Source organism: Anomaloglossus baeobatrachus, chromosome 4 (assembly GCF_048569485.1).
Source record: "Anomaloglossus baeobatrachus isolate aAnoBae1 chromosome 4, aAnoBae1.hap1, whole genome shotgun sequence".
In the NCBI taxonomy this organism is placed as follows: Eukaryota; Metazoa; Chordata; class Amphibia; order Anura; family Aromobatidae; genus Anomaloglossus; species Anomaloglossus baeobatrachus.
Genome location: NC_134356.1, coordinates 86614268 through 86631649, shown reverse-complemented (window position 1 = coordinate 86631649; position 17382 = coordinate 86614268). Strand labels below are relative to the sequence as shown.

General features: G+C 46.9%; 1 protein-coding gene across 2 annotated transcripts in view; it reads right to left on the bottom strand.

The window, feature by feature from the left end:
- Nucleotides 1-1159: 1159 nt before the first annotated feature.
- The window catches only part of HMMR (hyaluronan mediated motility receptor), a 160438-nt gene continuing 144215 nt past the window's right edge, over nt 1160-17382 (bottom strand). Inside the window, exons 19-20 of one of the 2 annotated variants that reach the window (XM_075344452.1) lie at nt 14684-14846; nt 1160-1753 (exon numbers count right to left, since the gene is read on the bottom strand). In XM_075344452.1, coding sequence (XP_075200567.1) covers nt 1734-1753; nt 14684-14846 — 183 coding nt within the window. In that variant the 3' untranslated portion in view covers nt 1160-1733. The remainder of the gene's footprint in view (nt 1754-14683; nt 14847-17382) is intronic. The other variant, XM_075344451.1, reaches the window with a different exon arrangement.

Below are 17382 nucleotides of genomic sequence, written 5' to 3'. Positions count from 1 at the left end.
TTCGCACAAAGCATAAAAACTGATGAGCCCGTGGCAGCACGGGGGGGTGTATAGGCTGAAGGGGAGGGGCGTTACACTTTTAGTGTAATACTTTGTGTGGCCTCCGGAGGCATAGCTATACACCCAATTGTCTGGGTCTCCCAATAAGGAGCGACAAAGAAATTTATTGTAATACATGAACATGTGTACATCAGACATTTAAACATTTTTATGATACAATAATCAAGATATTTGGATAGAACATAAAATATATTTATTGCAATACAACTTTAGAACACAAAACTAATAAATTGTAAATGTATATATAATTTACAATTTATTAGTTTTGTGTTCTAAAGTTGTATTGCAATAAATATATTTTATGTTCTATCCAAATATCTTGATTATTGCATCATAAAAATGATTAAATGTCTGATGTTCACATTGTACTACAATACATTATTCACTTTATTATAAGCATTATACTAAATATTTAGTAAAATATTCAGCACATTCTGCATTGCACTACTGTCCCCAATTTATTATACATTTTAGGAGTCTGAGCATTTTATACAGACTCAGACTCCACCAAAATGAGCTCCGACTCCACAGCCCTGCTTCCCCATATATATTTTTAAGGCTTTTGCACCCAGTTCAGCCTTCGAATGGTGTTCCAGATGTTATTTCTTAATCAACTTCCTGATCACATGACATCACCACGGCCGGCCTCGATCTCCGCGAGCCACTGGGCTGTAGGCGTCAGGTCACTGCTCATCACAGCCCTGCATCCCTCCTGCTTGCGGTGCTCTGCAGTGAAGGGGGAGGGAGCAGGGAGGTGATTTGCTATGACGCTGAGCTGTGATGAGTGGTGAAACGCCATCCACAGCCAATCACTTACTGTGGCTGCAGCCGGCCTCAGTTGACTTTACATCACCGAATCCCGGGAAGGGGGGGTGGAGGGCAAAGGGGGACGGGGGGCCACGAAGGGGGTGAGTGGACCACAATAGCGCCACTCACAGGCACTATTGGCAACATAAAAAAGGTATTTGAGAGAAACATTGTTTCTCAAATTATCATTGATCTGGCCAATAAATATGGGTGAGCCACCCCTTTAAGATACACTTCAGACACAGGCCCTGACGGCAGACAGCTTCCTCCTCTTCCTCTGTCAGTGATCGGATGGAGGGGGCTGGCTATGCCTCTGTTCATTAGAGAAAGCCTCTGTGCCATAACAAACGAGACAGAAGGGGGGTGTCTGCATCAGTTTATTAGATAAATAATTTCCTCAATTACAAACAGCACAGAGACATAAGGGGGCTGGCTGTGCCTTCGTTCATTAGATAAACCATTTCCTTCATCAAAGAAGGGGGCTGGCTTAGCTGGTTTCAGATAACTCATTTTACACAGCATTCTTGTATCCCTTCATTTAAAAAAACAAAAAAAAAAAAATTTGGCAACTAAAATTAGGCAATTACTATATTATAAACTGATTTTCCAGTAGTATAAAGTCTATATTAAAAGAAGTGGGAGATATTAGGAGAATCTTCATACAGACCAAGTATTGGACACAGGACATACAGAGAAAATTTTTATTAAAAGAAAACCACAAAATAGTGAAAAATAGTGAGTATTGTATATGTCTTTTAGGCTTATTTGCATGATTTATTACACTGTGCATATTATGTGATAAAATATAAAGGACACATTTAAAAAAACAACAAAACATTACATCATATACAAGGAGAAACCGATCCTCAGCACTTGTGTCTGTTTCCTGGGGGGAAAAAAAAAAAAAGCACAGAGTAAGTAAGTAAAACATCTGATGTACATTACTGATTTATTTTAACCCCTTAGTGGCAGCAAGATTTAATTTATTTATAATTCTGACCAGTGTTCCTTTATGTGGCAATAACTCTGGTACGCTTCAATGGATCCCGGTGATTGTTTTTCATTACACAGTATACTTTATGTTCATGGTATATTTAAGTCAAATATTTTTTTTGCATTTTGCGAAATTAAAAATCGGAATTTTATTGAAAAGTGTGAAGGCAGCAATTTTTTAACTTTCAATTTTTATACGATTAACCCCTTTACCACCCAGTGATTTTCCGTTTGTTTGTTTTTTTTCCTCCCCTCCTTCCAAGAGCCAAAACTTTATTTTTCTGTCAATATACCCATATGAGGGCTTTTTTTTTTTGCGGGACGAGTTGTACTTTTGAATGACTCAATTAATTCTGTCACATATTGAACTGGAAAATGGGGGTTGGGGGGGGGGGGATTTAAACACAAACACACACACACACACACACCTTCAGAATTATAGACTTTGCTGGCATAAAGAAATCCTTGCAGATGTGAAAATTTGCAAGGAAAAATGCATCAAAAAGAAAAAAAGCAAAAACGAAAAAAAAATTCGCACTGTGTGTACACAGCCTTTACGACACTGGTCAAAAAATTCACACAAATCAAGCAAACTTTGCTTTGTAGGATCTCCTGCTGGCATGTTTTCTATAGGATGTCCTCTAGATAAGAGGGGGTTCATCTTGGTGACAAATGCAATTTAAGAAATTTTAAATCACAAAATGAATGGAGAACTGAAATGTCGGGTGGTTAGTTTGAGGTTTCAAATTAGATTATATGGTGGAAGATCACAGAAAAACTGATCTGGAAATAGGGTATTTTTCGGACTATAAGACGCATTGGATCATAAGACTCACCCTGGTTTTCAGGTGGAAAATATGAAAATAAAATTTTAAGCAAAAAATGTGGTGATGACACACTGTTATGGGGCAAAGATCTGCTGCTGACACTGTTATGGGGGTAATGTCCCCAAATTCTGTACTAAGGTACCCCATCCTGGTAATGATCCTCCTACCTTGTACATGATCCCCATCCTTGAATATAAAAAGTATACCTCATCCTGGTATAGCCCCCATCCTGGTATATGCCCTGTATCCTGTGGCACATAAAACATTTTTTTTTTTTTTTTTAAATGTTTATACTCACCTTTACTCCCTCCAGCAGCATCGCTAGTCTTCCTCTCACTCAGCCGCAGCGCCGCTGACCTGTGTGGAGCAGTCACGCGGTGAGCACAGGGATGACATCATCGCTGTGCTCACCGCTCTCTACATCAGTGGGCTGGCAGACAGGAGGACATCACGATGCTGCAGGGACCGGTGAATATACCGTACTTATTCAGTGCCCCCAGCACTAATGATGTTGTGCGGGGTGCAGTGAATATAGCCGTACATGATCACTCCAGGCTGTAGTTGGCAAGGGTGATCCCACCGGCCGGCTGCTAATTATGCGCACATCCCCTGCCCATCATCCCACACACCTGTCAGCACAGGCTTCAGCGCTGAGAGATGATGGGCGGGAGGATGGGCATGCATATGAAATGAGCGGGCCCACGTGGTCACAGCAGGCGCTGCTACAGCCTGCGCGTGCCACCGATGACCCGCTCCACTGCAGCACCCTCATTCCCCGCAGCCATGCCCTACATTCAGACTATAAAATGCACCCCCACTTTCCCCCCCAACATTTGGGGGAAAGGGTGGAGTGCGTCTTATAGTCCGAAGAATACGCTACTTAAACAATTTGTCACTAGGGCCAGAAAAAATACAAACACCACATGTATGCTGCCTGTACATAACATTGTAAAGCATATGAGAAGCTTTGCAATTTCAAGGTCCATCCATAAAAGACACTGGACGACAACTGATGCTAAAAACAGACAAGGATGATGGGTACAAATTTATTCTATGTACATGTTAAAACACGGATGTGTGAATGAGGCCTTATATCAGGGGTCCCCAACCTGTAGCTTGCGGGCCCAATGATATGTGGCTCACAGCTGTCTGCCAGCTAGGTGCATTTGCACCAGGTCTTGCAGAGAGCCAAGAGCAGGTTTCCAGATGGTGACTTTTGCAGGTAGCCCCACACAGAAGAGCAGATCTGAATGGAGGTAGCAACTCTTGGATATTGGTATACTGCCTCAGTGCGGTGATTTCTGTGGAAAAGGTTTGGCTGTCATACAGGTAATGGGGGCTCTGGGTGTCACTGCTGTGAGGGGTGGGAGCAAAATAGAGCTTGTGACCCACTCTCAGGGCTGAATGTGGCTGGAGGTCAGAAAAGTTGGGGACCACTGCCTTAGATAAACCCTCGAGAAGGCCGATAGGCTCCTGCAATGTGGTCCTCGACAGTCATGAGCTCAGGCTATTCCTGCTCTGACTATCAACTGGCAGCCATATATGCACCATGTAGGTAAAAATATGTAAATCAATAGGGCAGGTCATAGCTCATCATTGAAAAGGACTATCAGAGCTGCAGAACATAATTGGTTGCCTCAAAAGTACAGCAAGAAGCACCAGCATAATCTAGGGGCAAAAACCCCGATTGCAGTACTCTTATTGGGAAGCCTAAAGCTACTGTTGTGCCGCCCCCGTGCAAGCAGCCGGTACTGCTCCGATCCCGCTGCGTGGCTCAAGGGATCCTCCGGACCCGGGGGTCACACGGACACACCGAATGAAAAAGGGGGACGTAGTTGTACGGCCTTGACCGTATTCGGTTCGTGACGCCACCACCGCTGTTGTGGGATACCCGGGGGAGATTTAATGGCAGCCAGATGTTAACCCCCCTGTGGGTAGGGATAGTTGCCCCGGGGCCCAGTGTCTCTGCTGGTAGGGGCTTGCGCACCCGGATGGACCAGGGGGATGTTTGGTTACTCACAAGTAAAAGAATCACACGAGTCCTTTGGTAAACCAAGGTCCAGGTGGCCGGCCGCCGCGGCCGGTTGTACTCTGGTCCGCCACCCGGGCTGATGGTCGCAGTCTTCTTCTCTGCACTAGTTGTGATTGTGTTTTTTAGACTTCCCGGTATGGAACACGGGAGTCCGCTCCCAGCTTGTTGTGTACCTGAGAAGCCGTGCCCGTCTGACGCGGACCCATGGGATCTACAGGCCCTGGCAGTGGCCCTATCCCTCTGTGGGTGGTTGTCTACTTTTCGGGATGTAGGTTGGAACAGGACCTATAATCCTGCCTTCAATCGGTTAATTAGCTAGGCCGTTGGTCCCGGTCCCAGCTTCAGGGTCCGAGTACCGTACCCCCTCAGTGCAATGTTTCCGGTCGTGCCTCCGGTGTCTGTACCGGCGGGCTCCAACCCTGTTCCGGTCCTCCGCGGATCTGCCGAGCAGTTTTCCCATCTCTTGCTGACGGAGACCACAGTCTGCCACCTAACCAAGGTACCAGGGCTCAGACCCTGGCACCGTTCAACTTGAACTTCTCCTCCGCTGGAGCTATACCTAGCTCCAGCCTCCACTCCTCTCAACTTGAACTACAACTTAATCTGTTTGTTTTCCCGCCCCGGGCTGTCTAGACTACTAGGTGGGCGTTCACCAACTGCCTGGTCCCGCCCACTGGTGTGCCTGTCTTGCCCTGAGGGGGGTGACTAGGGTTTCAGGTCGGCTGTAAGTAACCTAGGTGAGGGAAGGTGTTATGTGGGGGCCTATTGTGTGACTACCTGGTTCTGCCAGGGCGTAACAAGTAACACCAGCATAAACTCAGGGCAAAAACCCCGATTGCAGCACTCTTATTGGGAAGCCTGAAGTTACTGTCGTATTCCTTTAATAAGTGGTCATTTCCTCAGTGGCATATAGTGTAAATTACCAAGAGAATTTAATCAAATTTGACCTTTCCCCCCATTACTAAAACATCCGTGGGGCACTGAATCAGCAAACTCAAAGATTGCAAAAGTTTACCTCCCCTCCTGCCAGGAGTCTGAGCTTCACTCTGAAATTGTAATTTATCAGGAATGCAATTCAGTGCCCCATATATTATGGAAGACAGAAGTAGGAACGCAGCCATTTCTGAAGGAGGACAGCCATGTGTAAAGGATGACTGCCTCTCACTACATCCTACACACAGGCGAGTCCTGACGCTGCTCCCAGGGCGGGGGCTCAGCTGCAGAATCTCGCCTCCCACTCAATTATATAGTCAGGGCCAAAAGTTACACACAAATTATTATTCACAAACTTTATTACTTCATTGTTTTTAGATCTTTTAGTCAGAGGAGTCTGGTTACTGAAGAAAAATGATCAGCTTTTCATATGTTTTTACACTTCTATTCATAATATTTAGACTTTGTGTGGAAAACCCCTTTAAGCACATTAAGTTTTTATATAAAGTGTATAATATGTTTCTGTGCTGAGATAATCATATATGTGCCCCTGCTATGTACTGTGTAATGGCAGTGTCGGACCATAGATATATGGTCTACACATCTTCTGGGCATCCACCAGCACATGTATGCTGATCAGATCAACAGGCATGTGCAGGGAATAATGCAGACTTGCATACACACCCACACGGCCGTGAAGAGGTTAAAATCCTGCAGAGCACGCAAGGTCCCCCTGCTCATGCCAGAACATGCCAATGACCATCTGGATGATCCAGCTTGTGGTCAGAGGAGACCAAAATAGAACTTTTTGCAGGAAGCGTACATCCCCAAGAACACAGTCCTAAATGGGGGTGGAAACATCTTTGGGGGGTGCTTTTCTGCAAAAAAAGACTGCACCCTACTGAAGGGAGGATGGATAGGATCATGTACGATGATATTTTGGCCAACAATCTCCTTCCCTCAGTAAGAGCATTGATGGGTTGTGGCTGTGTCTTCCAGCGTGACAATGACCAAAGACACACAGTCAGTCAGGGTAACTAAAGAGTGGCTCCGTAAGAAGCATTTCAAGGTCCTGGAGTGGTCTAGCCAGTCTCCAGACCTGAACTCCATAGAAAAATCAGTGCAGGGAGCTGAAACTCAATGCTGCCCAGTGACAGCCCCAAAACCTGAAAGATCTCCATGTAGTGGGCCAAAATCCCTGCAGTGTGTGCAAACTACAAGACCTACAGGAAACGTCTGACCTCTAGACCTGTAAAAATAAGGTTTCTCCACATATTAAGTTCTATTTTTCTATTGTATCAAATATTTCATGCAATCAAATGCAAATTATTTAAAAATCATACACTGAATTTCTAGATTTTATTTTGGGGGGGGGGGGGGTAATTCTGTCTGACACAGTTGTAGTGTACCTATGATAAAAATTACAGACCTGGCCATTCTTTATAGTTGGGAAAACCTTCATAATCAGCAGTGTATCAGAAACCTCATTTTCCCCCACTGTATATGCAGCCAGGAGACTACCCTCTATATTAGCGCTGCGGATATTTTATACACATCCATCTTTGGTTCACCTTTTTGCTCATTTTACTTTCTTTTTGTCATTCAATGTATGGGTACAGTTTTACAGCTTGAATAGTTAAGAATGCTACAATACCATGTACTGTTTATTTAAGTTGAGATGAAGGGAATTTTGTTTACTTACCGTAAATTCCTTTTCTTCTAGCTCCTATTGGGAGACCCAGACAATTGGGTGTATAGCTTCTGCCTCCGGAGGCCACACAAATTATTACACTTTAAAAAGTGTAACCCCTCCCCTCTGCCTATACACCCTCCTGTGCATCACGGGCTCCTCAGTTTTGGTGCAAAAGCAGGAAGGAGGAAACTTATAAATTGGTCTAAGGTAAATTCAATCCGAAGGATGTTCGGAGAACTGAAACCATGAACCAAAAGAACAATTCAACATGAACAACATGTGTACACAAAAGAACAACAGCCCGAAGGGAACAGGGGCGGGTGCTGGGTCTCCCAATAGGAGCTAGAAGAAAAGGAATTTACGGTAAGTAAACAAAATTCCCTTCTTCTTTGTCGCTCCATTGGGAGACCCAGACAATTGGGACGTCCAAAAGCAGTCCCTGGGTGGGTAAAAGAATACCTCGATAAAAAGAGCCGAAAAACGGCCCCCTCTTACAGGTGGGCGACCGCCGCCTGAAGGACTAGCCTACCTAGGCTGGCATCTGCCGAAGCATAGGCATGCACCTGATAGTGTTTCGTGAAAGTGTGCAGACTCGACCAGGTAGCCGCCTGACACACCTGCTGAGCCGTAGCCTGGTGCCGCAATGCCCAGGATGCACCCACGGCTCTGGTAGAATGGGCCTTCAGCCCTGAAGGAATCGGAAGCCCAGAAGAACGGTAGGCTTCAAGAATCGGTTCCTTGATCCACCGAGCCAAGGTTGACTTGGAAGCCTGCGACCCCTTACGCTGGCCAGCGACAAGGACAAAGAGCGCATCCGAACGGCGCAGGGGCGCCGTGCGAGAAATGTAGAGCCGGAGTGCTCTCACGAGATCTAACAAGTGCAAATCCTTTTCACATTGGTGAACTGGATGAGGGCAAAAGGAAGGTAAGGAGATATCCTGATTGAGATGAAAAGGGGATACCACCTTAGGGAGAAATTCCGGGACCGGACGCAGAACCACCTTATCCTGGTGAAACACCAGGAAGGGGGCTTTGCATGACAGCGCTGCTAGCTCAGACACTCTCCGAAGTGATGTGACTGCCACCAGGAAGGCCACCTTCTGCGAAAGGCGTGATAGAGAGACATCCCGCATCGGCTCGAAAGGTGGTTTCTGAAGAGCCGTTAGCACCCTGTTAAGATCCCAGGGTTCCAGCGGACGCTTGTAAGGTGGGACTATGTGGCAAACTCCCTGCAGGAACGTGCGGACCTGCGGAAGCCTGGCTAGACGCTTTTGAAAAAACACGGAAAGCGCCGATACTTGTCCCTTGAGAGAGCCGAGAGACAAACCCTTGTCCATTCCGGATTGAAGGAAAGAAAGAAAAGTGGGTAAGGCAAACGGCCAGGGGGTAAAACCCCGATCAGAGCACCAGGATAAGAAGATCCTCCAAGCCCTGTGATAGATTTTGGCAGACGTTGGTTTCCTGGCTTGTCTCATAGTGGCAATGACATCTTGAGATAACCCTGAGGACGCTAGGAGCCAGGACTCAATGGCCACACAGTCAGGTTGAGGGCCGCAGAATTCAGATGGAAAAATGGCCCTTGAGACAGCAAGTCTGGTCGGTCTGGGAGTGCCCACGGTTGACCCACCGTGAGGTGCCACAGATCCGGGTACCACGACCTCCTCGGCCAGTCTGGAGCGACGAGGATGGCGCGGCGGCAGTCGGACCTGATCTTGCGCAACACTCTGGGCAGCAGTGCCAGAGGAGGAAATACATAAGGCAGTCGAAACTGCGACCAATCCTGAACTAATGCGTCCGCCGCCAGAGCTCTGTGATCTTGAGACCGTGCCATGAATGCTGGGACTTTGTTGTTGTGCAGAGACGCCATGAGGTCGACGTCTGGCGTTCCCCAGCGGCAACAGATCTCTTGAAACACGTCCGGGTGAAGAGACCATTCCCCTGCGTCCATGCCCTGGCGACTGAGAAAGTCTGCTTCCCAGTTTTCTACGCCCGGGATGTGAACTGCGGAGATGGTGGAGGCTGTGGCTTCCGCCCACAGCAGAATCCGCCGAACTTCTTGGAAGGCCTGACGACTGCGTGTGCCGCCCTGGTGGTTGATGTACGCGACCGCCGTGGCGTTATCCGACTGTATGCGGATCTGTCTGCCCTCCAGCCACTGATGGAACGCCTTTAGGGCTAGATACACTGCCCTTATCTCCAGAACATTGATCTGAAGGGAGGACTCTGTCGGAGTCCAGGTTCCCTGAGCCCTGTGGTGGAGGAAGACCTCTCCCCACCCTGACAGACTCGCGTCCGTCGTGACCACAGCCCAGGATGGGGGCAGGAATGATTTTCCCTTCGACAAGGAAGTGGGAAGAAGCCACCACTGAAGAGAGGTTTTGGCTGCCAGTGAAAGAGAAACGTTCCTGTCTAGGGACGTCGACCTCCTGTCCCATTTGCGGAGAATGTCCCATTGAAGTGGACGCAGATGAAACTGCGCAAAGGGAACTGCCTCCATTGCTGCCACCATCTTCCCTAGGAAGTGCATGAGGCGCCTCAAGGGGTGTGACTGGGTCCGAAGGAGAGAGTGCACCCCTGTCTGCAGCGAACGCTGTTTGTCCAGCGGAAGCTTCACTATCGCTGAGAGAGTATGAAACTCCATCCCGAGGTAAGTCAGTGATTGGGTCGGTGTCAATTTTGACTTTGGGAAATTGATGATCCACCCGAACCTCTGGAGAGTCTCCAGAGCAATGGTCAGGCTGTGTTGGCATGCCACCAGGGAGGGTGCCTTGACTAGGAGATCGTCTAAGTAAGGGATCACCGAGTGGCCCTGAGAGTGTAGGACCGCCACCACGGATGCCATGACCTTGGTGAAGACCCGTGGGGCTGTCGCCAGGCTGAAAGGCAGTGCCACAAACTGAAGGTGTTCGTCCCCGATGGCGAAACGCAGGAAGCGTTGATGCTCTGGTGCAATCGGCACATGGAGATAAGCATCCCTGATGTCGATTGAGGCTAGGAAGTCTCCTTGGGACATCGAGGCGATGACAGAACGGAGAGACTCCATCCGGAACCGTCTGGTTCTCACGTGTCTGTTGAGCAGTTTGAGGTCCAGAACGGGGCGGAATGATCCGTCCTTTTTTGGCACCACGAACAAGTTGGGAGTAAAAACCGCCACCACGTTCTTGAATGGGAACGGGAATCACAACTCCTTATGCCTTCAGAGTGTTCACCGCCTGAAAAAGTGCATCGGCTCGCTCGGGGGGCGGAGATGTTCTGAAGAAACGAGTCGGAGGACGAGAGCTGAGCTCTATCCTGTAACCGTGCGACAGAATGTCTCTCACCCATCGGTCTTGGACATGTGGCCACCAGGCGTCGCAAAAGCGGGAGAGCCTGCCACCGACCGAGGATGCGGTTTGGGGAGGCCGAAAGTCATGAGGAGGCCGCCTTGGAGGCGGTTCCTCCGGCGGTCTTTGGAGGACGTGACTTAGACCGCCATGCAGAAGAGTTCCTCTGGCCCTTCTCTGACCTGTTGGACGTGGAGGATTGGGACCTGGCTGAAGGCCGAAAGGACCGAAACCTCGATTGAATTTTTCGTTGCCGAGGTCTGTTTGGTTTGGACTGGGGTAAGGACGAGTCCTTTCCCTTGGATTGTTTAATAATTTCATCCAATTGCTCGCCAAACAAACGGTCGCCAGAAAATGGCAAACCGGTTAAGAACTTCTTGGAAGCAGAGTCTGCCTTCCATTCGCGTAGCCACATGGCCCTGCGGACTGCCACCGAATTGGCGGACGCTACCGCTGTACGGCTCGCTGAGTCCAGGACGGCGTTCATGGCGTAGGACGAAAAGGCCGATGCCTGAGAAGTCAAAGACACAACTTGTGGAGCAGACGTACGTGTGACCGCATTAATCTCAGCCAGACAAGCTGAGATAGCTTGGAGTGCCCACACGGCTGCAAAGGCCGGAGCAAAAGACGCGCCTATGGCTTCATACATGGATTTCATCAGGAGCTCTATTTGCCTGTCAGTGGCATCCTTGAGCGATGAACCATCTGCCACTGATACTACAGATCTAGCCGCCAGTCTAGAGACTGGAGGATCCACCTTGGGACACTGAGCCCAACCCTTAACTACGTCAGGGGGGGAAGGGGTAACGTGTGTCATTAAGGCGCTTAGTAAAGCGCTTGTCCGGAAATGCTCTGTGCTTCTGGACAGCATCTCTGAAGTTAGAGTGATCGAAAAACGCACTCCGTGTACGTTTGGGAAACCTAAACTGGTGTTTCTCCTGCTGTGAAGCCGACTCCTCTATAGGTGGAGTTGGGGGAGAAAGATCTAGCACCTGGTTGATGGACGCTATAAGGTCATTTACTATGGCGTCCCCTTCAGGTGTATCAAGATTGAGAGCAACGTCAGGATCAGAGCCCTGAGCTGCGACCTCCGCCTCATCCTCCAGAGAGTCCTCATGCTGAGACCCCGAACAGCGTGATGAAGCCGGGGAAGGTTCCCAGCGAGCCCGCTTAGCCGGTCTGGGACTGCGGTCCGTGTCGGAGTCCTCCCCGTGGGACCTAGGTGTCACCCCAGGAGGACTCCGCTGCACCGACAGAGAGGGGCCTGGGGGCGATGAACTCACAGTGCCCGGGGCCTGTGTGACCGATCTGGACTGCAAGGCTTCTAGTATCTTAGCAGACCATTTGTCCATAGACTGAGCCATGGATTGTGAAAGCGACTCAGAGTTTCTCAGCCAAAACTGCAAACTCTGTCCCTGCCACCTGGATAGTGGAAGCCGGCGGTTCTACCTGAGCCGAGGGTCCCACCAGTGCCCGAGGCTCCGGCTGAGTGAGTGCCACAGGGGCCGAGCATTGCACACAGTGAGGGTAGGTGGAACCTGCAGGTAACATAGCCGCACAAGAGGTACAGGTTGCAAAATAAGCCTGTGCCTTGGCACCCTTGCTCTTTGCGGACGACATGCTGTAGTCTCCTCTGAGAGTGATCACTGAGGGTATATAGCCAAAAGCAAAACAATGCGGCCGAACAGAGAAAATTAATATAATATACACATATATACACAATATATACACATATATATATATATATATATACACACATATATATATATATACACACACATATATATATATATACACACACATATATATATATATACACACACATATATATATATATACACACACATATATATATATATACACACACATACATATATATATACACACACACATACATACATACATACATACATACATACATACATACATACATACATACATACATACATACATACATACATACATACATACATACATACATACATACATACATACATACATACATACATACATACATACATACATACATACATACATACATATATATATATATATATATATATATATATATATATATATATATATATATATATACATACTTCGGCACCCAAGGGGGGCCAGCACCGGGTAACCAGTGTGGCTTACCGACCGCCCAAAGCGGTTGTGTGTCCACCAGATTCCCTGCCTGTGCCTCCCAGAGCTGTAGAGCTCATTCTGAAATCCTCCACCGGCAGAAGTGATTGTAAATATGGCTGCCAGAGCTCTCAGGGGAGGAGGGAGCCGTGGGCGTGACTAATAAAGTGCGGGAATCTGGTGCCCCACAGTGCTCAGTGAGGGGGGAGGAGAACACCTAAGTATGCTCCAGCCCTCACTGCCGACGTCCAGTCGACCGTCCCGCCCTTACCCCTGACTGGCAGGCCCGGGGGTGGGAGTTATGGTACTAGGCCGCAGAAGCCGGGGACTAAATTTAATAACGCGGCCGGCAAACAGGCGCGGTCGGCGCGGTAGTCCCGGTCGTCACAAAAAAAACAGCAGCCGCTGCAGCGTCTGTAACACAGGCGCTCCATGCACCAGAGTACCTTATAGATGCAGGGCCTGTCCCTGATGATACTCATTCTCCTGTCCGTCAGATTCCCCCAGGGGCTGCGGAGGGAGCCCGGTCCCAGTGAATGGTGACCGGTTAGGATCCCACTTCTCCCAGAGCCTCTAAGGGATGGGGAAGGAAAAACGGCATGTGGCTCCAGCCTTTGTACCCGCAATGGGTACCTCAACCTTAAAAGCACCGCCGACTTAGTGGGGTGAGAAGGGAGCATGCCGGGGGCCCTGTTAGGGCCCTCTTTTCTTCCATCCGATACAATCAGCAGCTGCTGCTGACTAAAATGGGAGCTTGAGTGAATGTGTGCCTCCTTCAACACAAAGCATAAAACTGAGGAGCCCGTGATGCACGGGAGGGTGTATAGGCAGAGGGGAGGGGTTACACTTTTTAAAGTGTAATACTTTGTGTGGCCTCCGGAGGCAGAAGCTATACACCCAATTGTCTGGGTCTCCCAATGGAGCGACAAAGGAATAAAGCATTTGTAAGATGGTAGAAGTAAAATTTCCCTTCTTTAGACAGACACACACACACACACTTTTATCCCCTTCTTTTAAGTAATATTGTTTTACAATTAGCACAATATAGTAATGTTGGCCAACATCTTGTAGTTTTCCCATGGGGTCCTCGTATTTTAGTAGTGTCCTTTATCTCACACACACACACTTATTGGCTTCTTTCTATGGACAGCTTTTATTTCTACCATATCTCGTTTTAGGCCGCCATCTGCTGGCTACTCATGGTAACTCTTCTGATAGCCGTTCAGATTATAGAACTATTTGGGATGTGAAACTGCTTGTATTGCGGCTTCTATTTATGTTTGTATATTTTTTGCCTTGCCTGCATCATGTGTCATATATATATATATATATATATATATATATATATATATTCTCCAACAGATAATGGGTCTGGTAATTGCTGGGTCCAGAGAAGGAAGCAGTGTTAGTGAAACAATCCATCCCTATAGGGAGTTGGCTGTACCCGACAGTGTCCCTTCTCACAATCTTGAGATAACTTACTATGCAGTGACTTTCAGAACATCACTGCAGATTACAATGCAGTTCACCCAGACATTTATCTCTGGAAGTAATCGATCTATAATAAGAGCGCCTACATGAGATCACTAATAGTGATGAGTGAGCACTACCATGGTTTGTACTCATAATGAGCAGTCGGATGCTCAGACAGGCTTGACTCATGTACTGAGTATAATTGAAGTCAATGGGGAACATTTTTTTTTTTTGGAAGATCTGGAAAAATGCTCGTTCCCCACTGACGAGTTGAGCCCATCCGAGCGTCTAACTGCTCGTTAACAGTACAGAGCATGGTAATGCTTGCTCATCACTATGCCTAATAATGGATTCAGGTAATAAGCTAGAACGTTGCTGTAAGAAATATCTTGGATATTTAATAGCTTACCATCTCTTAAAGGGACTTTTGGATAAACATTCTCCTTGACGTCATGCTGGAACGCTTTGGATGGATCAAACCTCTTTACACCTTGTAGGTCATTTAAATGGGATTGAAGCTGCTTTTCGGTTTGCTTCTCCTTGAAAAGCTGGGCTTTCAGTCTGGTTATTTCCTATGATGGATTACAAAATAAACAAAAAAAAAAAAAACCACAAACTAGTTTTACAGCATAAAATGCTCATGTTGCCACACCATCATGCATTCACTTGGTGCAAACACTTTTTTTGCTTATATTCACTAGCCCTGTCCAATGTTTAGGTTAACTCCTTAAAAAGGAACCTGTCAGGTGCAATATGCACCCAGAACCATGAGCAGTACTGGGTGTATATTAGTGATCCCTGTACACACTACCATAGATAAAGAGATCAATAGAAAAAAGTATTTGTAAAGATCTTTTATCGTATGCTAATGAGCGCTGGGACTAGTCCCAAGAGCATTGCCTCCCTTGCTAGTCGGCTCCATTAGCAGGTGAGCATGCAGAGGATGATCTAACTCCCCTCTCCACCTGACGCCGATTTTTGCTTCATTCATTAGCATATTAGTATGCCCACATGGGTGTACTAACATGCTAATGGGACCGACTAGCAAGGTTAGCAATGCCCTTGAGACAAGTCCCCGCGCTCATTAACATATGATAAAAAGATATTTACAAACACTTTTTCTAAATATATCTATCTATCTATCTATGCTACTAGATACAGGGACGGTTAGGCAGGGATTAGCGATATACACCCAGAACGGCTCGTGATTCTAGGTGCATATTGCACCTGAGCGCTTCCCTTTAAAAGGGAAACTAATCAGCAGGATATCATGCCTCAACTATTTATACAGCGGGTTTTTTCTAACGTAAATAAGTTTCTATAAAGATGACATAAAATTCTCACCAGATGTTGGTAACAACCCATCCAATCCACAGAAGCAAAGAAATCAAACCATAGGTGTCCATAAATTTAGTGAGGTGTAATAAGAAATAGGACACCAATAAAAAAAAAAAAAAAAAAAAAAAAAAAATAGTATGGAACACCGGTAGAGGTGCAAAAAGCCATGGAAAGTGATGACACCTGCTGAAATCATTCACTAATTAGGAAGAGGAATGGAATTTTTCCATCCAACGTGATATCCAAAAGTCCCAAGTATCTTAAAATTTAACGTTATCTTCCCTAAAACACACCGGTGTACTGTGAGGGCAGTGAGATTTTTCTCTCGCCCCATACACTTGAATGGGTGTGAGAAAGTCTCGCATTACAATAGTAGCATGCTGCTGCGATTGTTTTCTCGGTCCGATTAGGACTGAGAAAATAATCGCTCATTTGCGCTGACACAGGCTAATATTGGTCCGAGTGGAATGAGATTTTTTTTTTTTTAAACCAAATTTTTATTTCTTTTCTTGTAATGGTAAAATAGGGTACAGAATGGAGAAAAGAAGGGTCAACAAATCAAAGTAGCAAATAACAGTCTCTACAATTTATCAAATATTTGTCACGGTCATCAAATTTGCTCCTTCCCCTTCTTAGTCAGTGTATATTTCCATTATTCAGTCTCCGCTACCCCCCTTAAGCATTCCTTGTTACAAACATTACTTATAAACACTATCCCTCCAATCCCCCCCCCCCTCCCCTCTCCATGCGACAACCCAGAATTTGGCCAACTATACTTTCAGCTCGCACAGGGACCCCGACAGGTCTTCCTTCATGTACCATTCCGTAGACACAAATGTGGACATTTGTATTATTTCTTCAATAGAACATATAACACTTATGGACTTTTTCCATTTACTGAAAAATGTTGCTGTCATCCTTTCTTTACATCTCTCCACCATCACCTTCTCCAACATGAGCGTTTTTTTTCAATTGATTAACAAGTTCTTCTTTCATTGGTGTTTCCTTCACCAGCCACTTCTGAAGAATAGCCCTTTTACTTATCATTGCTACATCATTGAAAGAAGGGAATTTTGTTACTTACCGTAAATTCCTTTTCTTCTAGCTCTTATTGGGAGACCCAGACGATTGGGGTATAGCTACTGCCTCCGGAGGCCACACAAAGCACTACACTAAAAAGTGCAAGGCCCCTCCCCTTCTGGCTATACCCCCCCGTGGTATCACGGGTTCTCCAGTTTTAGTGCCAAAGCAAGAAGGAGGAAAGCCAATAACTGGTTTAAACAAATTAACTCCGAGTAACATCGGAGAACTGAAAAACCGTTCAACATGAACAACATGTGTACCCGCAAACAACAAAAACATCCCGAAGGACAACAGGGCGGGTGCTGGGTCTCCCAATAAGAGCTAGAAGAAAAGGAATTTACGGTAAGTAACAAAATTCCCTTCTTCTTCAGCGCTCTATTGGGAGACCCAGACGATTGGGACGTCCAAAAGCTGTCCCTGGGTGGGTAAAGAAATACCTCATGTTAGGGCTGCAAAACAGCCCTCCCCTACGGGGGTGTCACTGCCGCCTGCAGGACTCTTCTACCTAAGCTGGCATCCGCCGAAGCATAGGTATGCACCTGATAATGCTTGGTGAAAGTGTGCAGACTGGACCAGGTAGCTGCCTGGTACACTTGTTGAGCCGAAGCCTGGTGTCGTAATGCCCAGGACGCACCCACGGCTCTGGTTGAGTGGGCTTTTAGCCCTGAAGGAACCGGAAGCCCCGCA